Source organism: Mirounga leonina, unplaced genomic scaffold (assembly GCF_011800145.1).
Source record: "Mirounga leonina isolate KUSES-001 unplaced genomic scaffold, KU_Mleo_1.0 Mir_53, whole genome shotgun sequence".
NCBI lineage: Eukaryota > Metazoa > Chordata > Mammalia > Carnivora > Phocidae > Mirounga > Mirounga leonina.
The window spans coordinates 15,500,746-15,520,700 of NW_023270807.1; the positions used below are offsets into that span (position 1 = coordinate 15,500,746).

Below are 19,955 nucleotides of genomic sequence, written 5' to 3' on the forward strand. Positions count from 1 at the left end.
AAGAGAGAAGAAAAGTTTTCCAAATATAATAAATGTTGAGACTTTTGTGATGACTGAAAATAAAATGCTACATCCTAAATAGTACCTTTTTAAAAAACGACAAAAATGTGAGAGAGGAGTCATTATCTCCTGATTGAGGGTGAAAAAAGAAATAATGTCATTAAACGTCTGCCATTTAAAAAAATGGAAGAGCGGGACACCTGGGTGGCTCAGTTGGTTAAGCGACTGCCTTTGGCTCAGGTCATGATCCTGGAGTCCCTGGATCGAGTCCTGCATCGGGCTCCCTGCTCGGGAGGGAGCCGGCTTCTCCCTCTGACCCTCCCCTCTCTCATGTGCTCTCTCTCTCTCTCATTCTGTCTCAAATAAATAAAATCTTTAAAAATATATATATTTTAAAAAAATGGAAGAGAATAGTCGTGCATTCAGTCTAACTGAACAAAGTCTATTAGATTCCTAAAGAACATCTGAACTGAGGAGGGAAAAAAGATCTTAAAATTATCACAGGGAAAGTAAACCGAGGAAAACCATTAAAGATCACTGAAAAATGTCAAGTTTCTTGCCTTAGAAATAACAGTAATTATAAAAGCCAGAGATTAAGAGACCACGGTAGCGTCATACAATAGAAATATGTAAGTTACAACTATAAGAATATGTTTTATCTATCTTGGTATCTCAAATACATTGATTCATCTTGGCAAGAAATTGGAAATAAAGTTAGGATAGTACTGTAGTTTCAATCAAAATAATTATCTTTCATTTATAAACTATCTTACTAAGGCACCATTAAGATATATTTGACTTAAAAAAAAAAAACCGAAAGCAAATGATTCTTTCATAGTAGTATCAGAAGCCATGGTCTAGTGGAAACAAATTATAGTGAGAAGCCCTGGGTTCAGATACTCTGAACTTAATTTGTTTTTAATTTTGAGCGAGTTACATAATCATTTAAGCCTTTGTTTTAATCTGTAAATTATGGGAGGTATTATTATTATTATAGTGGTTTTTGATAACAATATGTAAGTTTCACAGAAGCAGTTGTAATGATTTAAAACATCAGTGTTTGGTGTCAACAGACTTAGATTTGAGTCTTGGCTATTCAATTATTCCGGGCAAGTTTCTTAATCTCCCTTATCTTTAGTTTCCTTAACTTTAAAATGTTGGGAAATAATACCCACCTCATGTGGTTGTTATAAGGATTAAGCAAGACAATGTAAGGGCTTACAGTGCCCAGAACACAGAAAGCACTCAAAAAATGATAACTATTATTACCTTCTTGAGTTTTTCAATCTGTTTGTTACGCACTGAAGTATTATCAATTGCCAGAACTTCCACAGATTCTTCTTTATCCAATTGGTACTTATTTACTCCAACAATTATTTCAGAACCTATTAATTTTCCAGAGGAAAATAATATGTAGATTCTATTCACAAATAATTACCTAATAGTAATGCTCTGATCATCAAATACTTTCCTTATAAGCTTAAAATTTTTAAGTAGTATTCTTAAATCTTAATGAAACTTCAATATAGATCAGCAAAGCAAATCCCAATAAAATGGGGATGAGAGGAGAAAAGAACAGGTATGTATCAGAATCTCTGTAAGGGAGGACTTTTATTATTCTCCCAAACTATATGCTTCCCTAGAGTTTCTGATAAACCCTCTTCTAACACCACAAAATTAAAATAATAATAGCAGCTGCTACATCAAGATTTATAAGGAAGAGGATTCACATCCAAAAGTATTTCCAATGTATTTTTGAATTCTCACTTTTAACAAAAAGTACTTTTAAAATTTGTAAGTAATAAACCAGAATTATAAAGACATTTCCTTAACATAGTAAGAATATATTTAGCCTCAAATTATCAGATTATTACTGTATCTAAAGACATCCTGCCATCCACCCCTTCCCCTTATTTCCTTTATAGAACTCATCACAATCTATAATTATCTTGTTTATTTATTTGTTTACTTGCTCATTTTCTCTCTCTCTTACTAAAATATAAGCTCTAAGGGTGCAGAGAGCTTATCTGACCTATTCACAGTTGTATGCCCAGACATAGTACAGTTCCTCAAATGCTAAATACTAAAAAAGTGTTGACTGACTGAATGAATAAATACTCCAATGCAAAGCACAATGACCAATAATAATATCATCTTTAAAATGCTGGAGATTGGGGCGCCTGGGTGGCTCAGTCGTTAGCATCTGCCTTCGGCTCAGGTCATGATCCCAGGGTCCTGGGATCGAGCCCCGCGTCGGGCTCCCTGCTCAGCGTGAAGCCTGCCTCTCCCACTCCCCCTGCTTGTGTTCCCTCTCTCTCGCTGTGTCTCTCTCTGTCAAATAAATAAATAAAATCTTAAAAAAAAAAAAAATTAAAATGCTGGAGATACCCACCTATACATGTATATACAATGGGCATACCTCCACACATACTCTACATATGCTTACCTGTGTGCATCCATGCATGCAAAAATGCAAACAGGGAGATGGATAGAGAGACAGAGAGATAGAGAGAGAGATAGATAAGTAGATAGAGATGAGAAACATTTTATCCAAGTTTCATTTTTCCATTATTTTTGTTTTATTAACTACATATGTTATCTTCAAACAGAAATTAATATTTCTTTTTAAGTAAGGATTTCACACATAAACGTTTTCATTTTATCTTACCAGAATCTATTCTTGCTTGCCTTCGGGCAGCACATTCTTCAATTCGAAGTTTAGGTATTCCTTCCGCTACAGCTTTGGCCATTCCACCCATCTCTTCAATTTCATCAATGAGCTAATAAGAAAAAGAGATTAATAAAACTGGAAAAGAATATAAAGATTTTTTTATAAACTATACAAATTAGTTACATCACATAATTACTAATATTAATAAAGTCGTAACTATTTTAGTTGTAAGTTTAATGTTTCATAAGAAAAGAATTAAGTTGACTTCAAGAGCATTAATTAGAAATTCTACAGAGTTAGGGGTGCCTGGCTGGCTCAGTCAAGGGAAGCATGCAACTCTTGATCTTGGGTTGGTGAGTTTGAGCCCCACGTTGGGTGCAGAGATTACTTAAATGAATAAATAAAACTAAAAAAAAAAAAGAAAGAAAAAAATTCTACAGAGTTAACAATACACTATTGTGTATTTGAAAGTTGCTAAGACAGTAGATCTTAAAAGTTCTTATCACAAGAAAAACAATTTTATAACAGTGAGGTATAGATATTAACTAAACTTATTCTGTTAATCACTTCACAATTCATACATATATCAAAGCATCATGTTGTATATCTTAAGCTAACACAACAATATATGTCAATTATATCTCAATTTAAAAAAGAAATTATGGGGGCGCCTGGGTGGCTCAGTTGGTTAAGCGACTGCCTTCGGCTCAGGTCATGATCCTGGAGTCCCGGGATCGAGTCCCATATCAGGCTCCCGGCTCAGCGGGGAGCCTGCTTCTCCCACTGACCCTTCCCCTCTCATGCTGTTTCTCTCTTGCTCCCTCTCTAATAAATAAATAAATAAAATCTTTAAAAAAAAAAAAAGAAATTATGTACTTAAAGTTACTTGAAAACAGAAAAACTAAGATGTAGATTCTGGAAAACACAGAACGTCTCACTCAAGTCTTGGAAAAAAACTAAAAATAACATCAATTCTCTCATCTTTATTTTCAGTTACATAAATAAATATTCTTTAAAAATATATTTCAAAATGCAATTTTAGTTTTGATTTGAGCAGCAGAGTAATGATATAACTCCAGCTTTACTGATACTAGGAAACATGTAAGCCTTTAATCACAGCCTCATATATTCATGAGATGGTGGGAAAAGGAATGGTGGAAGAGTATATGACTTAGCAGAAAAGAACAAAGTTAAACTTGTTTTTTCCTGAAGAATTCAAGAAATAAGAATTCATGTTGGATTCAAAAGAAGCCAAAGGTAAGATAGGAAGCTAAAAAGATGGGGGACTACTTTAGAATTTGTAACTACCCCTCTCCCATTCTGTCAAGAGAACCAAAGTTTACTGCCTGCAGAAAATGGACCAAAGTCTACTTTGGCAGAAAAGCAATGGGCTATCAAACATCAAGTACAGAAAGAGGCAAGGGCAAGATGTTTTGTTGAAATAAAAACCTGCATTCTGAATAATACCACTAAAGACAAAAGGCACATAGAGAAAACAGACAATACAGGATGTAGAAGAAAACTTCAAAAAATGTAATTAATATCCTCAGGAAAAAAATAGATTCTGTTTTAATTAAACAAGTAGTATAATATACAAGGGAGAAAATCAGAAAACAAAACCCAGCTTTTAGAAATTAAAAATATGATATATGAATTTTAAAGTAAGTAGAAATTTAAAGTTGATGACTCTCCAAGAAAACAAAACAGAATCTCATGGATGAGTTATAGAACAGATAAGAACATCAGAGTATCTTTTAAGGAGGTCCTTATCCAATAACTAGGAGTTCTAGAAAGAGGAACCACAAAAAAATGGCAGGAAGGAAATTACCAAAAAGTAATACAAGACAATTTCCCAGGGCTATGAGAACATGAAAAATGGGGGAGATAAAAAATGCCCACCGAAGGTCCAGTACAATGCAGGAAAAAATACACACACCAAAGTCCAGCAACTCAAAAATAAAGAGATCCTAAAACTGTTAGAAAGTTCCTGAGAGTGAAAATAGCATCAGATTTCTAAACAGAAATAGTGGAAGCTAGAATAAAAAGTTAGGATAAAAAGTAGATCAACGCTTACACACTTCCAAATGAAAGTAATTTCAAACACAGTTAGACTATCCATCAAATACCAGAGTAGAACGAAGACATTTTCAAACATCCGAAGTTCCATATAAGTCATCTCCCATTTACCACTTTTAGAGGAGGTTCCTATGAGGTATGCTTCAAAATAACAAGGGATAAATCAACAGAGGTAGACACAGGATTCAAGATACAAATTCAACATAGCAGAGGTAAAAAGAATTCCCAGGATAATGGCAAAGGGCAGTCAAAGGGCCGCAATGGTCAGCACGTCTAAAGAGAAACCAGTCGATATCAAATGAGAGCACTGGAGGACTTCAGAAGGATATATATACTATTCAGATATAATTGTATAGTATTATGAGACAAGAAAAAGCAGAGGTAAGAATCAGCTAAAATACTAAACTACATACTACAAAGCAATAGATAATGCCTAAAATTGATGGAATTAGACCTTGTATATATGTGTAATTCTAAAATATGGAGATACAAACAAAAAAAGATGTATTGATTCAAGGAAGCAGGAAAAAAGCAAGCAGAAGACAAAGAACTGTTTTTTTTATGTTATAACGTTTTAACACTCATAGTCTTTTTAACTCTTTGAACAAAATATTTATTACAAATACAAATATATTTTTAAATTATGTTTCCATTTGTATACTCTTAAAGTTGAATCTAAAATTCTTTTTCTCTCATTTTATAAATCTTGATATAAATCTATCAATGATTTGATTTATAAATCAAAATACCTATAAATCTTTATAAATCTGTAAATCTTAAAACCAAAGTTTCAAAGAAGAGAAACTGACCTTCAAGGCAGCATCATAAACATCATTTGTGAGAGATTCCATCATATAAGAACCTCCCCAAGGATCAGCCACTTTGGGAATCCCAGATTCTTCTTGAATAATGATTTGTGTATTCCTCGCAATTCGAGCACTTTTCACAGTTGGCAAACCCAAGGCTTCATCAAAAGAATTTGTGTGCAAAGACTGAGTCCCTCCAAACACTGCTGCCATTGCTTCTACTGTAGTACGAATAATGTTATTGTAAGGATCCTAAAACATTTAGTGAAAAAGAAAAAGTCAAAACAAGGCAACAGTTGATAAAAGATGCTATGATTAAGCAGTGGCTTCTGCATACTTATTTTGCCAATGTCTATATTAGGCTTCAGAATATCCAATAAATTTAGACAAATTAGTAAACAAGCCAGATTTAACAGGCACTCAACAAATGATTTATTAATAAATGATCAAAGAAACAGATGAACAATGTACTATGAGATAAAAAATCTGCGACTCATTCTGTTTCTGATTGTGCTTTGGGTAAATCATTGGACCTTTCTGAACTTTAGCTTCATTAGCTGTAAAAAGAGGTTAAGACAAAAATGATTATTAAAGTTCCTTCCAACCCTGAAACTGTACTTCTCCATTTATAAGTACCTGAAGTCATATTTAATATGGCTATATTAGTTTTTATTCACTTTTAAGTGTATAAAAGCATTGTAACTTTAAAGTTATAAATTGGGGCGCCTGGGTGGCTCAGTTGTTAAGCGCCTGCTTTCGGCTCAGGTCATGATCCCAGGGTTCTGGGATCGAGCCCCACATCGGGCTCCCTGCTCCGCGGGAAGCCTGCTTTTCCTTCTCCCACTCCCCCTGCTGTGTTCCCTCTCTTGCTGTATCTCTCTCTGTCAAATAAATCTTTAAAAAAAATAAAAATAAAAAAAGTTATAAATTATTTTTAATGTATCAAAATAATTTAGTATGTAAATAAAATGCATGGAAAAAGATTACCACACAACTTTCTAATAGAATGAAATTAAATTACTCAGATGATAATAGTCTTTAAATGGGTCTGTTTGCATGCATGAACACATAACTAAAATAAGTAATATATATGCACAAAATTTTAATCAGGCAATTTTATATTAAGAATTTTAACTCAAAATTATTTAAGACTGATATTAACTAAATTATGGTTTTTACTTCTTCCTCATCAACACAGTTTTTTTTTTACTTTTAAAAAGGTAAAACAGCATTACAGGTTAAGTTGATTTATATGATTTTATATTGTTAACCACTAGAGGGAGCCAGTTTTATTTATTATAATACGTGTTAAAAAACATTAAATGTGCATTATGCATCAGAATACTTATAATTTTCAAATATTAACAGATGGGTTCTTAAATCTACTTCCTGACTGCGCTATGTTGCTTGTAAGACAATATATGACTTTACTAAACCTCTATACTTTAAAATATATATATATACCTGCTCAGTAAGTGACCATCCTGATGTCTGACAATGTGCTCTCAGAAGAAGAGATTTAGAGTTTTTAGGCTGAAACATTTTCTCTATTAAGTGAGCCCAGAGTCTTCTCCCAGCTCTCATTTTTGCTATTTCCATATAAAAGTTCATCCCAATTCCCCAGAAGAAAGACAACCTAAAATAGTAATGTTAAGTCCATTATTTGATGAAGCTTAACAATATAAAATGGAAAATAAAACTAATTATATCACACACTAAAGAAAATAGTGTCCAGATTTTAATTTCAAACAATTTAATCTGAATTAAAATCAAAGCATATACAAGCTGGTGCAACCACTCTGGAAAACAGTATGGAGGTTCCTCAAAAAGTTGAAGATAGAGCTACCATTTGATCCAGCAATTGCACTACTGGGTATTTACCCCAAAGATACAAATGTAGGGATCCGAAGGGGTACGTGCACCCCGATGTTTATAGCAGCAATGTCCACAATAGCCAAACTGTGGAAAGAGCCAAGATGTCCATCGACAGATGAATGGATAAAGAAGATGTGGTATATATATATATATATATATATATATATATATATATATATATACACAATGGAATATTATGCAGCCTTCAAAAGGAATGAGATCTTGCCATTTGCAACGACGTGAATGGAACTGGAGGGTGTTATGCTGAGCGAAATAAGTCAATCAGAGAAAGACATGTATCATATGATCTCACTGATATGAGGAATTCTTAATCTCAGGAAACAAACTGAGGGTTGCTGGAGTGGGGATTGGGGTGGGAGGGATGGGATGGCTGGGTGATAGACACTGGGGAGGGTATGTGCTATGGTGAGCACTGTGAATTGTGCAAGATTGTTGAATCACAGATCTGTACCTCTGAAACAAATAACACATTATATGTTAAGAAAAAAAAAAAGAAGATAGCAGGAGGGGAAGAATGAAGGGGGGGAAATCAGAGGGGGAGACGAACCATGAGAGACGATGGACTCTGAAAAACAAACTGAGGGTTCTGGGGTGGGGGGTGGGAGAATGGGTTAACCTGGTGATGGGTATTAAAGAGGGCACATTCTGCATGGAGCACTGGGTGTTATGCACAAACAATGAATCATGGAACACTACATTTAAAACTAATGATGTAATGTATGGTGATTAACATAACAATAAAAAATTTAATTTAAAAAAATCAAAGCATATATACTTAAGTAACTTTAAACCTAACAGATAAAAGTACAGTTTTAGGCACACAGAAGAAAGAGCTGTGATTATTTGCTTCAGGTAGGAATTATTCACTTTAAAAATTGGTTTTTTGGTTTTTAGAAAAGAAGTTCCTCTTGTGCCCTCAAATAAAGAATGAATCACTATCCAAAAATAAAATACTTCAAGAATACCTGGTATGTAAGTCAGGGGTCACCTGTGAAAGGACTAAAACCACCAACTTGTTTTCTTTGGATATCAAGAAAGTTTTCCTGTTTTTTGTTTTGTTTTGTTTTTAAAGAATAATTATATATTTGGTCTAGGCATTTATCTCTCCAATTGCCCCCAAACCCACTACTCCTTTTTATTTTATATTCTGCAGCTGAGTTATACATTTAGTTTACTTGCCTATGCCTAAAGGCACAAAGACTGTGTTTCTTTATATAAGACAAGGTGAGCCTTAAGTAAAGAAACTAAAAACTAATAAAAATTAGGGACGCCTGGGTGGCTCAGTCAGTTAAGCGTCTGCCTTCAGCTCAGGTCATGATCCCAGGGTCCTGGGATCGAGTCCCGCATCAGGCTCCCCGCTCTGCGGGGAGCCTGCTTCTCCCTCTGCCTCTGCCTCTGCCTCTCTCTATCTCTCATGAATAAATAAATAAAATCTTTAAAAAAAAATAAAAATAAATAAATAAAAACTAGTAAAAATTCTTGATATACCCTGGGAAGTTCTTAACACTGCTGTTCTCAAATACTGTCTCAGGATACCTTTTCATTCTTAAAAATTACTAAAGACCCCAACAAATCTTTATTTGGATAATATCTATCAATATTTTACATATTAATTCATTTAGAAACAACAACAAACATGTTAACATAATTAACACTTTTATGAAAAATAATTATACTTTGCTAAAATAAAAAATTGTAATAAAACAGTCACTGTTTTACATTTTTGCAAATCTAATGTGTGGCTTCAGGGAAGACAGCTGGAATCAATATCTGCTTCTACATTCAAACTGTTGCAACATCACATATCATGTAGCTTCTGGAAAACAACAGTGTACACTTTTGAAAGAAGGGAGGTGAAAAAGGCAGATAAAGTCTTAATACAATCATGAAAACAATTTAACCTGAAAGACCCCAGGAAGGGTAGTGACCCTGAAGAGTCCTTGGACCACACTTTGAGAAATGCTGTCATAATATGTATAAAGGTATAAAGGAGCATTCACCAGTCTATAAACAATCTGAGGACAGAAGTCATGTCTTTTCACAAGTTTTTTTTTCCCCCAGCACATAAGCTGGTACTCAGCCCAGAGCAAAACTTAGCAATTATTGTTTAGCTGATCAATTTTTGATCACCAAATTTTAGCACTTCATGAACTTCAAAGCTCTTCCACATTTTTTTAAGATTTATTTATTTATTTGAGAGAGAAAGAGAGCACGAGCAAGAGGGGGAGAGGGAAAGGGAGAGAGAATCTCAAGCTGACTCCACACTGAGCAAAGAGCCTGACACAGGGTTCGATCTCAGGACCCCGAGATCATGACCTGAGCCAAAACCAAGAGTTAGATGCTCAACCAACTGTGCCACCCAGGCACCCCAAGCTTTTCTGTATTTTTCATACAACTTTATTAACAAGCTATTTTGAAACAAAAATGTTTTAAATAGCACTGTGCATTCCAAAACATTTACATTATGTAAGTGCAACAGGAAAAAAATGAAATAAATGACTTTTTTAAATGGAAAATTAAAAGAATAAAAGCTAATACGCCTGAAATATGATGTTGACATTTTAATTGTCAAAATATGTCAGGTAATTGTATTTTCTGAATAGCTGGAAACAAGATTCTTCTAATTACCAAAAAGTAGTCAAATTTAATTCTGATTTTTAATTATACACAGTATTGGCTTATTTTCTCATTATTACTCCAATAAAACATAAGAGGATCTAGGTATGACATTTATAGATACCAATTTATTTTATCAGTAGATCTACTGTAAATTGGTCCTGAAAATTTTCCTAGTATTGAGACAATGTCTGAGGTCAATTTACTCACCTTGGTGCAAATTCATCAATTGTCAGACCAGCTTGGAGTCCAGTTCTACAGTATTCCAACCCATCTGCTATAGTATAGGCCAGTTCCAGAATGGCATCAGCCCCTGCTTCCTGCATATGGTATCCACTAATTGAAATTGAATTAAATTTTGGCATGTGCTACATAAAATAATAAAAAATATAACAGTGAATAAAAATTTTAAAAGGCTCTATTAAACCCATTTTCTAAAAGACTATTATTTTTAAATGATATTCAACTCAGATATACTAAGTAGTCTTTAGTATTAACTGAAAATATTTAATGCTTACTTTGTTACATTTAACTCACTCCTCAATTTAAGTGGTGATTCAACGAACCATCGTAAAAACTGCACCTGTTTTATTTTTCTAGTGAAAAAGAATCTGCACTAACCATTCTTTAGAGTCAAAGTTTAAACTCTGAAATTAGTTAGTTGAGGTTAGGAATGCAACCTTTAGTCTGAGAACTGAATAAGCCATCTTTAATTCTAAACCAATGACTATGAACTCATGAGGTCCTAAGATCTCATAACTTTGGGCTAATCTGCTAAAAATATATAAATTAAATTTTATTAGTTATCAATTTCCTTATTTGAGTAAAGTCAAGTATATGGTGGGGGGGAGGGGAGAGAAAATGATTCAATCCTTAGGACTATATATTGAAACAAAACAGGATAAAATACATGGCTTAAAAATCAAAGATTTCAATTTGATTTACTGTGACATTTTTAAAATTTATTTTTATTTAAATTCAATTAACATATAATGTATTATTGGTTTCAGAGGTAGAGGTCAGTGATTCATCAGTCTTATATAATACCCAGTGCTCATTACATCACGTGCCCTCCTTAATTTCCATCCCCCAGTTATCCCATCCTCCTAACCCTTTCCCCTCCAGCAACCCTATTTGTTTCCTATGCTTAAGAATCTCTTATGGTTTGTCTCCCTCCCTGATTTCATCATTTTATTTTTTCCTCTCTTCCCCTATGATGCTCTGTTTTGTTTCTTAAATTCTACATATCAGTGAGATCATATAATTGTCTTTCTCTGAATTATTTCGCTTAGCATGACATTTAATGCTAAGCATATCCCAGACAGGTTTTTTTCCTGCCAAAATCACTAAGAGAATGGCATTTCAGGGGGCACCTGGCTGACTCAGTGGATGGAGCATATGACTCTCAATCTTGGGATTGTGAGTTTGAGCCCCACATTGGGTGCAGGGATTACTTAAAAAACTAAAATAAAAAGATTAGAAAAAAGATGACATTTCCACCATTCTCCTAAAACTTTTAATTAGGTAGGGTACATATCACACATATTCTGCCCAAGCCCCCAAATTATTATCCTTCCCAAGAGGTGCCAAACATAAAATAATAAAAACTAAATCATTGATATTCAATATGGTAATTAAGAACACGGGCTCTAGAGTCAGAATGCTCAAAGTCTAGATGGACTCTGAAAAACAAACTGAGGGTTCTAGAGGGGAGGGGGGTGGGAGGATGGGTTAGCCTGGTGGTGGGTATTGAGGAGGGCACATTCTGCATGGAGCACTGGGTGTTAGGCACAAACAATGAATCATGGAACACTACATCTAAAACTAATGATGTAATGTATGGGGATTAACGTAAGAATAAAAAAATTAAAAAAAAAAAAAGCTGTCACCTGAAATATGAACAAGAATCAGTCAGGTTTTAAAAAGGAGAGTAGGAAAGAATGTTTAAGAAAAATGAACAGTCTGGGCAAAGGTCCTGGGGCAAGAAAGAAAGTATATGAAATAACAAGTGTTGGCAAGGATGTCGAGAAAGGGGAACCCTCATGTACTGTTGATGGAAATAAAATTTGGTGTAGCCACTATGGAAAAAAAAAAAAAAAAAAAAAGAATGCTCGAAGTCTAGCTGTGTCACTTAACTAGCCATATAACTTTAGGCAAGTTTCTCACCTTTGTTATTCCGGGCTTTCTAAAATATAAAAGAGAGGTAGTAATTATGCCTTCCTCATGGAGTTGTAGGATTAAATGAAATGATTCACCTAAAACACTTAGTATTATGCCAGTATGCAGTAAGCATTCAAAAAGTGTTACTTGTTGTTAACATAAGCTATAGATCTGTAATTTACATTTTTGAATATTTTATTTATAATTAACCAAAAGCACTTGAAAAATGTTCCATCGCAAAAAAAATAAGGGGATTGAATTACATGGAAGTGAGAGACTACTTGAGTATATGTAGAGTTTATAAATAAAAAGCAATAAAACAAACAGGTGCTTCTCTACAAAGAGTAGTTTAGTAGAATTTCTTTAAAAATAATAGAAATACTGGAATATTGGAATATTATTCAGCCTTAAAAAAGAAATTAATTCTGATACATGCTACAACATGGCTGAGCCTTGAGGACACTATGCTAAGTGAAATAAGCCAGTCACAAAAAGACAAATATTGTATGATTCCACTCAGATGATGTAGCTAGAGTAGTCAAATTCAGAGATAGGAAGTGGAAAGACAGTTTCCAGGAGCTGGAGGGAAAGGAGGATGGGGAGTCATTATTTAACAGATACAGAGTTTCAGTTCTGCAAGATGCAGAATTCTGGAGATGGATGGTGGTGATGGTTGCACAACAGGGTGAATGTACTTGATGCCATGACCTGTACACTTCAAAACAGTGAAGATAGGAAATTTTATGTTATGTGTATTTTGCTACAATTAAAATTATTTTAAAAAATATAGAAGTTGACAATTTACAAAGTACTTCAGTATAACTTTATTAGATCAGTATATGAAACCAGCATTTTTATCACTTATATGAAGGATTATATAAAGCAATTTTGAGCTTAAAGATGACATTAGGAGCTTTCAAAAGGTGAAATGCCCAAGTACATAACAGCACAAACTGTACAAACTGCTACTAGCTACTCAATTCTCCACTCTCCTCCTGTAATACCTGAACCATAAATGCAGAGTGCATATACAAGGACTATACTTTCAATCTTCTCTCACTACTATGGGTGTCCACTGAGATACAAATGAGATTAGGGCTTCTTCCTTCTGGAAGTTTACCTTATATCAGAGGAGCTTGGACACATCCAAGCCCATCCACTTCCTCAACCATAAGCTGGCATACTAACAATAGAGGACAAGCAAGATTAAAGGAGCCTGGAACCCTAATGACTGTGGAGCTACCATACAACCAAGCTCTTGACAGCCTACTGTCCAACTTTTTTAGATGAAAGAGAATCGACTCCTACTTAGTTTAAGCTACTGCTATTTGTGTATGTGCGTTTGTCACACGCTGCTAAATGTAATCCTGTGCATATGTTCTTGAAATTGAAAAGGGGGATAAAAATATACAATTCTAGACAATACAGTTCACATAGGCAAATAGGATCTATGAAAAGAAATAAATTTGCCAAGTGTAAGGCTGAATATCAATGAGGAGAGTAAGCAATGCTTGCAAGAGTTCTGAGACAACAGCAATTATAAGAGTAAGAGATTAAAAAAAAAAGTTTCATGGTGGAGGAGACATTGGGCCTTTGCCATGAAATAATATAGTCTAACTTTAAGGTAGGTTAAGAGAAGCAGAGAATTGCCAGCAAACAGCAACATGTGAGTGATGCAGGAAAATACATATTAATTACTCAGAGGAAGATGAAGCTTTATGTTTCCCTGTGGAGGGATTACTACTAACACAGGAACACTATAAGAACCTTCTTTTCCCACCACTCTGATGGGGAAGATGAACCTAATTCAGGGGTGAAATATGAGGGACCTCATTGTAGATGCAGATACAAGTGATATCTTATTAAGCTGATAATTTGATCCCCAGCTGTCTGACACCAGTGTATACTTCAAAACTGAATACGAATTCTGGAAAGAAATTTAAAAAGTATAAATTATGAGCCCTCCTTGATTCTAACAATTATCAGAAGATAAAAATTTTAATAAAGAAAAATACAGTAAATGTCTAATGCCCAGAATCCTATAGGTAACAGAGTATAAAATGAGCACATTAAAAGCAAAAAAATACAAACTAACAACACACATACAAATAAAACCCATACTCTGACTTTATATTAAAACTATTATTCAGACTCACTTATCAAATTCAAATTAGGTTATATTTTATAAAAATTCCTACATCCAAAGAAGTAAAGCAAAACCCATAAGAAGCAGAAAGTACCTGTGCTGTATATTGGAAGATGTCAGCAATAATTCTCATGGATGGTTCTGGAGGAAAAATATAAGTATTTCTGACCATAAACTCCTTTAGTATATCATTCTGGATTGTACCAGTAAGTTTCTCTTTAGGTACGCCTTGTTCTTCTCCAGTTACTATAAAAGTTGCAAGAACTGGAATAACTGCTCCATTCATGGTCATGGAAACTGACATTTTTTCTAAAGGAATTCCATCAAAAAGAATTTTGGTATCTTCAACGGTGTCAATAGCAACTCCAGCCATTCCAACATCACCACGAACTCGAGGGTTGTCTGAATCATATCCACGATGTGTGGCCAGATCAAAAGCAACTGATAATCCCTGCTGACCAGCTAAATACATAAAGAAAAACAATGTAGGTTTAAGGAGTCTGGCATCAAAGTAAACTAATTTAAATTAACACTACTAAAGGTGTTGATTCGTCTCATCATTGTATACTTTTAAAACAGACATTTTTATGCTCATACATGTCAAAACAAATTAAGATACTTCATTTTCCTAAGTTGTTTACTATGTGGTAAAATGCACAAAATGAGTTGCAGAACAGAAAAATAAAACAGGGCGCCTGGGTGGCTCAGTCGTTAAGCGTCTGCCTTCGGCTCGGGTTATGATCCCAGGGTCCTGGGATCGAGTCCCACATCGGGCTCCCTGCTCCGCGGGAAGCCTGCTTCTCCCTCTCCCACTCCCCCTGCTTGTGTTCCTGCTCTCGCTGTCTCTCTGTCAAATAAATAAATAAAATCTTTAAAAAAAAAAAAGAAAGAATAAAACATCTCACTTATCTCATGTCTGAGGATTTTTTTTTATCTTAGCAATTTTTTTTTATAACTGAAAGTTTGTACTTCTTAATCCCCTTTACCTATTTTGCCCTTATCTAAATAATTTAAAGTAGAAATACTTTTTAAGATTCATGAAAAGATCTGGCTGTTTGCAAATAGTTAACATCATTTGTATCTGTATGCTTACTTATTTTTGTTTTTGTATTTAATATGGTCATAACAAGATGTCTTGGCTATTCAAATATTCTGGGAAACAGAATTAGGAACACCATGAAAAAAACTAAAATAGTCTAGACTAAACATAAGGTCAATACTCCATGTGCAATATACATTTATAAGTCCTCAAAATTAGCTTTCAAACAATATGATTTTAATACAGACCACGTAGAAGAAATAGTAGTTAATATAATTTTCAGAGACATGAATGCCAGACTGCACTAAATATATTTGACATTATCAATTGTTTATTACTTTATTTGGGCATCTTTTAAACCATTTTCCCCTTCAATTCCTATCTTGACAATGTTAATTAAAAGCTTCTCAAAGAAAAAGCCAAGGTCTGTTTTTATCATACAACTTCACCTAATTCCTTTTACATAATGTGCATTTTTTTTAAGATTTATTTATTTATTTGGGGGGGGCACAGAGGGAGAGGGAGAGAGTCTTTTTTAAGTAGACTCTGCACTGAGCACTGAGCGCAGAGCCCAACACAGGGCTTTATCTCAAGACCCTGAGTTCACAAACTGAGACAAAACCAAGAGTCAGATGCTCAACTGACTGTGCCATCCAGATGCGTCCATAACCTGCATGTTAATTGTTGTTGGCATTCAAGAATTTAGCACCTTAATCTGGCTCACCCATTCTTTTGACCACGGAAGTTGAAAAACATTCATCTTTCAGAGTACAGTCTTGACTACAAAATTATAAAGTGACTATCATCTTTACAGAGATTAACTAGTCTCCCTTCAAAAGAAGCCAAGAACAGGAAATGTATGTTTGATTATAAATATTATGTGTTGCATTAAAATCTCACCCTTAATATTATCTTTATAGAACCTATTGCTTTCTTCCACAGTACTAAAACCAGCATACTGGCGGATAGTCCAGGGCCTAAACGTGTACATGGTGGGATATGGTCCACGTGTGAATGGCTTCACTCCTGGAAGTTCTTCAGGGAAGTCCTTGGTATCCCTGCTAGAATATAAAGGCTTTATGGAGATCCCTTCTGGAGTGTGCCATATTAAGTCTTCTGGGTTTTTGCCTTTCAACTGCTTTTTAGCCAGGGCAGCCCATTCTGGATGAAGGGGTTGTCGCTGATGCAGAAGTCGCTGCCATATAAGCCTGGATCCTGGTGACTCTTTGAGCTGCTTCAGGTGGTGTGGTGAAAGCAAAAGAAGCCGAGTCTTAGCCCTCAACATGATGGACCATGAAAAACACTCAAAAGGAACAAGAACTGGCCTAGAAAAAGAAGCAGAGTACACATGTATTTACAAAAGGCAAAATGGGAACTATTGGTGAGAAGGGAATAAAGGTGGCATTTTAGTATCTCTTCTCCTTTTCTGGTTCCTATATTTGGTATTTTATAACTTTGGCCCCTCTTCTCCACAACCACTATCATTGTTCTAGTCTTTTTCCTCAGTACTTTCTTAGCTGGGTTTACCGCCAGTCTTAGACCCTCTAATCCATTCTACATACTGACACCAATGCAAATATGATCATGTCATACTTCACTTAAGATTTTTCAAAGGCTCTGAATTATGTAAAGGATAAAATACAACCTCCTAATTTTTTCATTGAAAATATTTTTATACCTACTTTATGACATGCATTGTGTTGGGTGCTGGAGAAAAAAGTGGTGAGCGAGACAAAAAGGCATTCAAGGCCTCTATGACTTGATCTCTGCATACCTCTCAGACTCATCACTGCTTTTGTCCTCTACACATTTTGTTCTAGAAATACTGGATAACCTACAGCTCCCTGCATATATCAAAGTTCTGTGACTTGCTCTTGCTCTTTCATCTACTTAAAATGTTCCTCTTTGGCTAATGTGGCTAAGGCATCATCTCCAATACACAGGGCTTTCTATGTGCCAGGCACTGCTGTAAGGACTTTACACAGAGTAGCATTTTAATCCTTACAACACCACCAAGACAGGTATTAATATTATCCCCATTTTACAGATGAGGAAACTAAGGCACAGAAGAGCCAGCATTTAAACCGCAGGCAGCACTAGGTTTGAGAGTCCTTGCATTTAAATAATATATTCACAGCCTCTCCCTGAACTCACAAGCTGGGCTAAATGAGCTCTTTAGTAATCCATACCACAGCACTTTCTCTGTTTACACATCTGTCATCCCCCACACTACAATATATTAGAACACTGTTTTTTATGTTTATATAAAATATATTTAAGATGTATTTTATATTTATACAAATACATGTGTATAAAATTTTATATAAATATATATACATACGCATATATATACTTCTCTGCTACTTTATAAACTGATTCTACATTAGAGGTGTATATTCCTGATAACTAGCACGGTGTTACACTAAGTGACTAAGTCTGATTTCATTACTTTACAGATGTAGAAATTAAGATCCAGAGAAATAAAGGAATAAATAAGGTTAAACAAAATTCCACTCTTCATCTGAATTACTAAATATATGTCAGCGTCATACAGCCTCAACATACAGAACCTAGGATTTTAAAAGATTTTGAGATGTAAATTTTATCAATATATTCATCATGCCATATAATGTATAAAGCAACAAGTAAAGTGAGCTTAAAATTGTATTTCCCATACCATCTCCTACCTATCAATTTAATGAAGCTTAAAGGAAAATAAGAATACCCAACATTTGTTAGGGGATTGTGAAACAAAAGACATAAACCCCTGGGGGGAATATTAACTGCCTTTACTACTTTGGAAAGCAAATTGGCAGTACGTACAAAAAGTGTCAGAACGGATTATGCCATTCCACTGAGGAACAACACTCCTGGGAAAGTTACTACATAAAAATACATGTTTCCTACAGTTTTACTTGTAATAAAGAAAATTTAGAAACATCTTCAATGTCTAACAATGTAGGAATAAGTGAATAGTACATACAAGTGATAGAATATCATGTAGCTATTAAAATATATTTAGAGGGGGCACCTGGGTGGCTCAGTCGGTTAAGCGTCTGCCTTCGACTCAGGTCATGATCCCAGGGTTCTGGGATCGAGCCCCACATCGGGCTCCCTGCTCATCAGGAAGCCTGCTTCTCCCTCTCCCTCTGCCTGCAGCTCTCCCTGCTTGTGCTCTTTCTCTCTGTCCAATAAATAAAATCTTAAATATATATATATACACATATATATACATATATAGGAAATACACAAAACTAATCTTTAATGTTAGAAGTCAGAAGAGTGGTTATTTATGGTGGCTAGGACAGAAAGGGAGCAAGAGGAGCTTTGGGGTGATGGTCTTGCTCCAAACACTAATTATAAAGAGGTACTCAGTTTGTGGAAATTCGTCAAACTGTACAATTGTGATATGTGCATTTATCTGTAAATATATTATACACAAGTCAAACTTAAAATATGTTATGCTTAGTTTCTTTAAAAAGGAAATAGGCTCAAAAAAGTATTCCGTGAAAGAGGATAAAACATTGTAAATGCAATATGTTCAACTGGGTAAAAAGTACATAGAACAAACTCTAAACAGAAATACAACAAAACAATTCCCATTATTCTTTTAAAGCTACTATGATTTTTATCCTATCATATCCATGGGGTCCTTGTCATCCATCTTCTTGCAAGCATAAACTACATGTACTAGCTTAAAAAGTAGGCGAGAAAAATAATTAATTTATGACTGAACCATTACAGTAGTAAAGATATAAAAGGTAACCTGAAAACTGCCTGAGTCTAGATTTGTAGACAGGACATATCACACTCATTGACATAAAATACTGGTTCCCCAAACCTGGACAAACGATAGGAAAGAGCCCTCTATTAGGTGACTTCCAGAAAATCACATGGCAAATTGGTAAAGGCTGAAAACAGACAGCATTTTTAGATAAGAACACAACTACTGCTGATGGCAACAGCACTTCAATTTTCTCAGAAGATCCATGAAGATGCTTCAAGCATCCAAGGAAGCAAAATGTAAAACAAATATGTTACTGACGATTAGAATGTGTTAAAGAATAATGATGAAGCCCACCCCCACAGCCCCCCAAAATATGCGTAAAATACCCACAGTTCTGAATCAAATAACTTTTCAAATAATGTGGTTTCACATTAATACTGCAGGAAAGGCTAGCCACCTCCGATGTTCAGCCAATTTGGTTGGAGATGACGACATCTTGCTCTCTTTCAAGATCAAACAGAACAAGTTAGTAATTTACAGTTTTGTATCAATTTAGACCTGTCTTTCCTATTTCACCTCTCACCCTCACCGCCACCTGTATACAGAAAGTCACCTTCAGTCCTGCCACCTCTTACAAAAAAAACCTCACAGTAACAAGAGCCGCAGCCTAGAGGGGAGGCAGCTGTGGAGCCAGAGCACCCCCGCGTCATCTTGCAAGCGCCCTCTGCCTAGCGGAACCTCGGGGTGCTCGGGTGGCCAGGGAAGACGGCGACATGGCCTCTGAGGCGAACAAGCACCTTCTTTCCAGCAGGACCTCC

General features: G+C 35.0%; 1 protein-coding gene across 3 annotated transcripts in view; it reads right to left on the bottom strand.

Moving 5' to 3' along the window:
* Window positions 1-19,955, bottom strand: part of MMUT (methylmalonyl-CoA mutase) — a 37,715-nt gene that overhangs the window by 17,351 nt on the left and 409 nt on the right. For all 3 annotated transcript variants that reach the window (XM_034991544.1, XM_034991542.1, XM_034991543.1), the window contains exons 2-8: window positions 16,311-16,735; window positions 14,466-14,833; window positions 10,276-10,433; window positions 7,018-7,189; window positions 5,557-5,805; window positions 2,669-2,780; window positions 1,270-1,385 (exon numbers count right to left, since the gene is read on the bottom strand). In XM_034991544.1, the coding sequence (XP_034847435.1) occupies window positions 1,270-1,385; window positions 2,669-2,780; window positions 5,557-5,805; window positions 7,018-7,189; window positions 10,276-10,433; window positions 14,466-14,833; window positions 16,311-16,695 (1,560 nt within the window). In that variant the 5' untranslated portion in view covers window positions 16,696-16,735. The remainder of the gene's footprint in view (window positions 1-1,269; window positions 1,386-2,668; window positions 2,781-5,556; window positions 5,806-7,017; window positions 7,190-10,275; window positions 10,434-14,465; window positions 14,834-16,310; window positions 16,736-19,955) is intronic.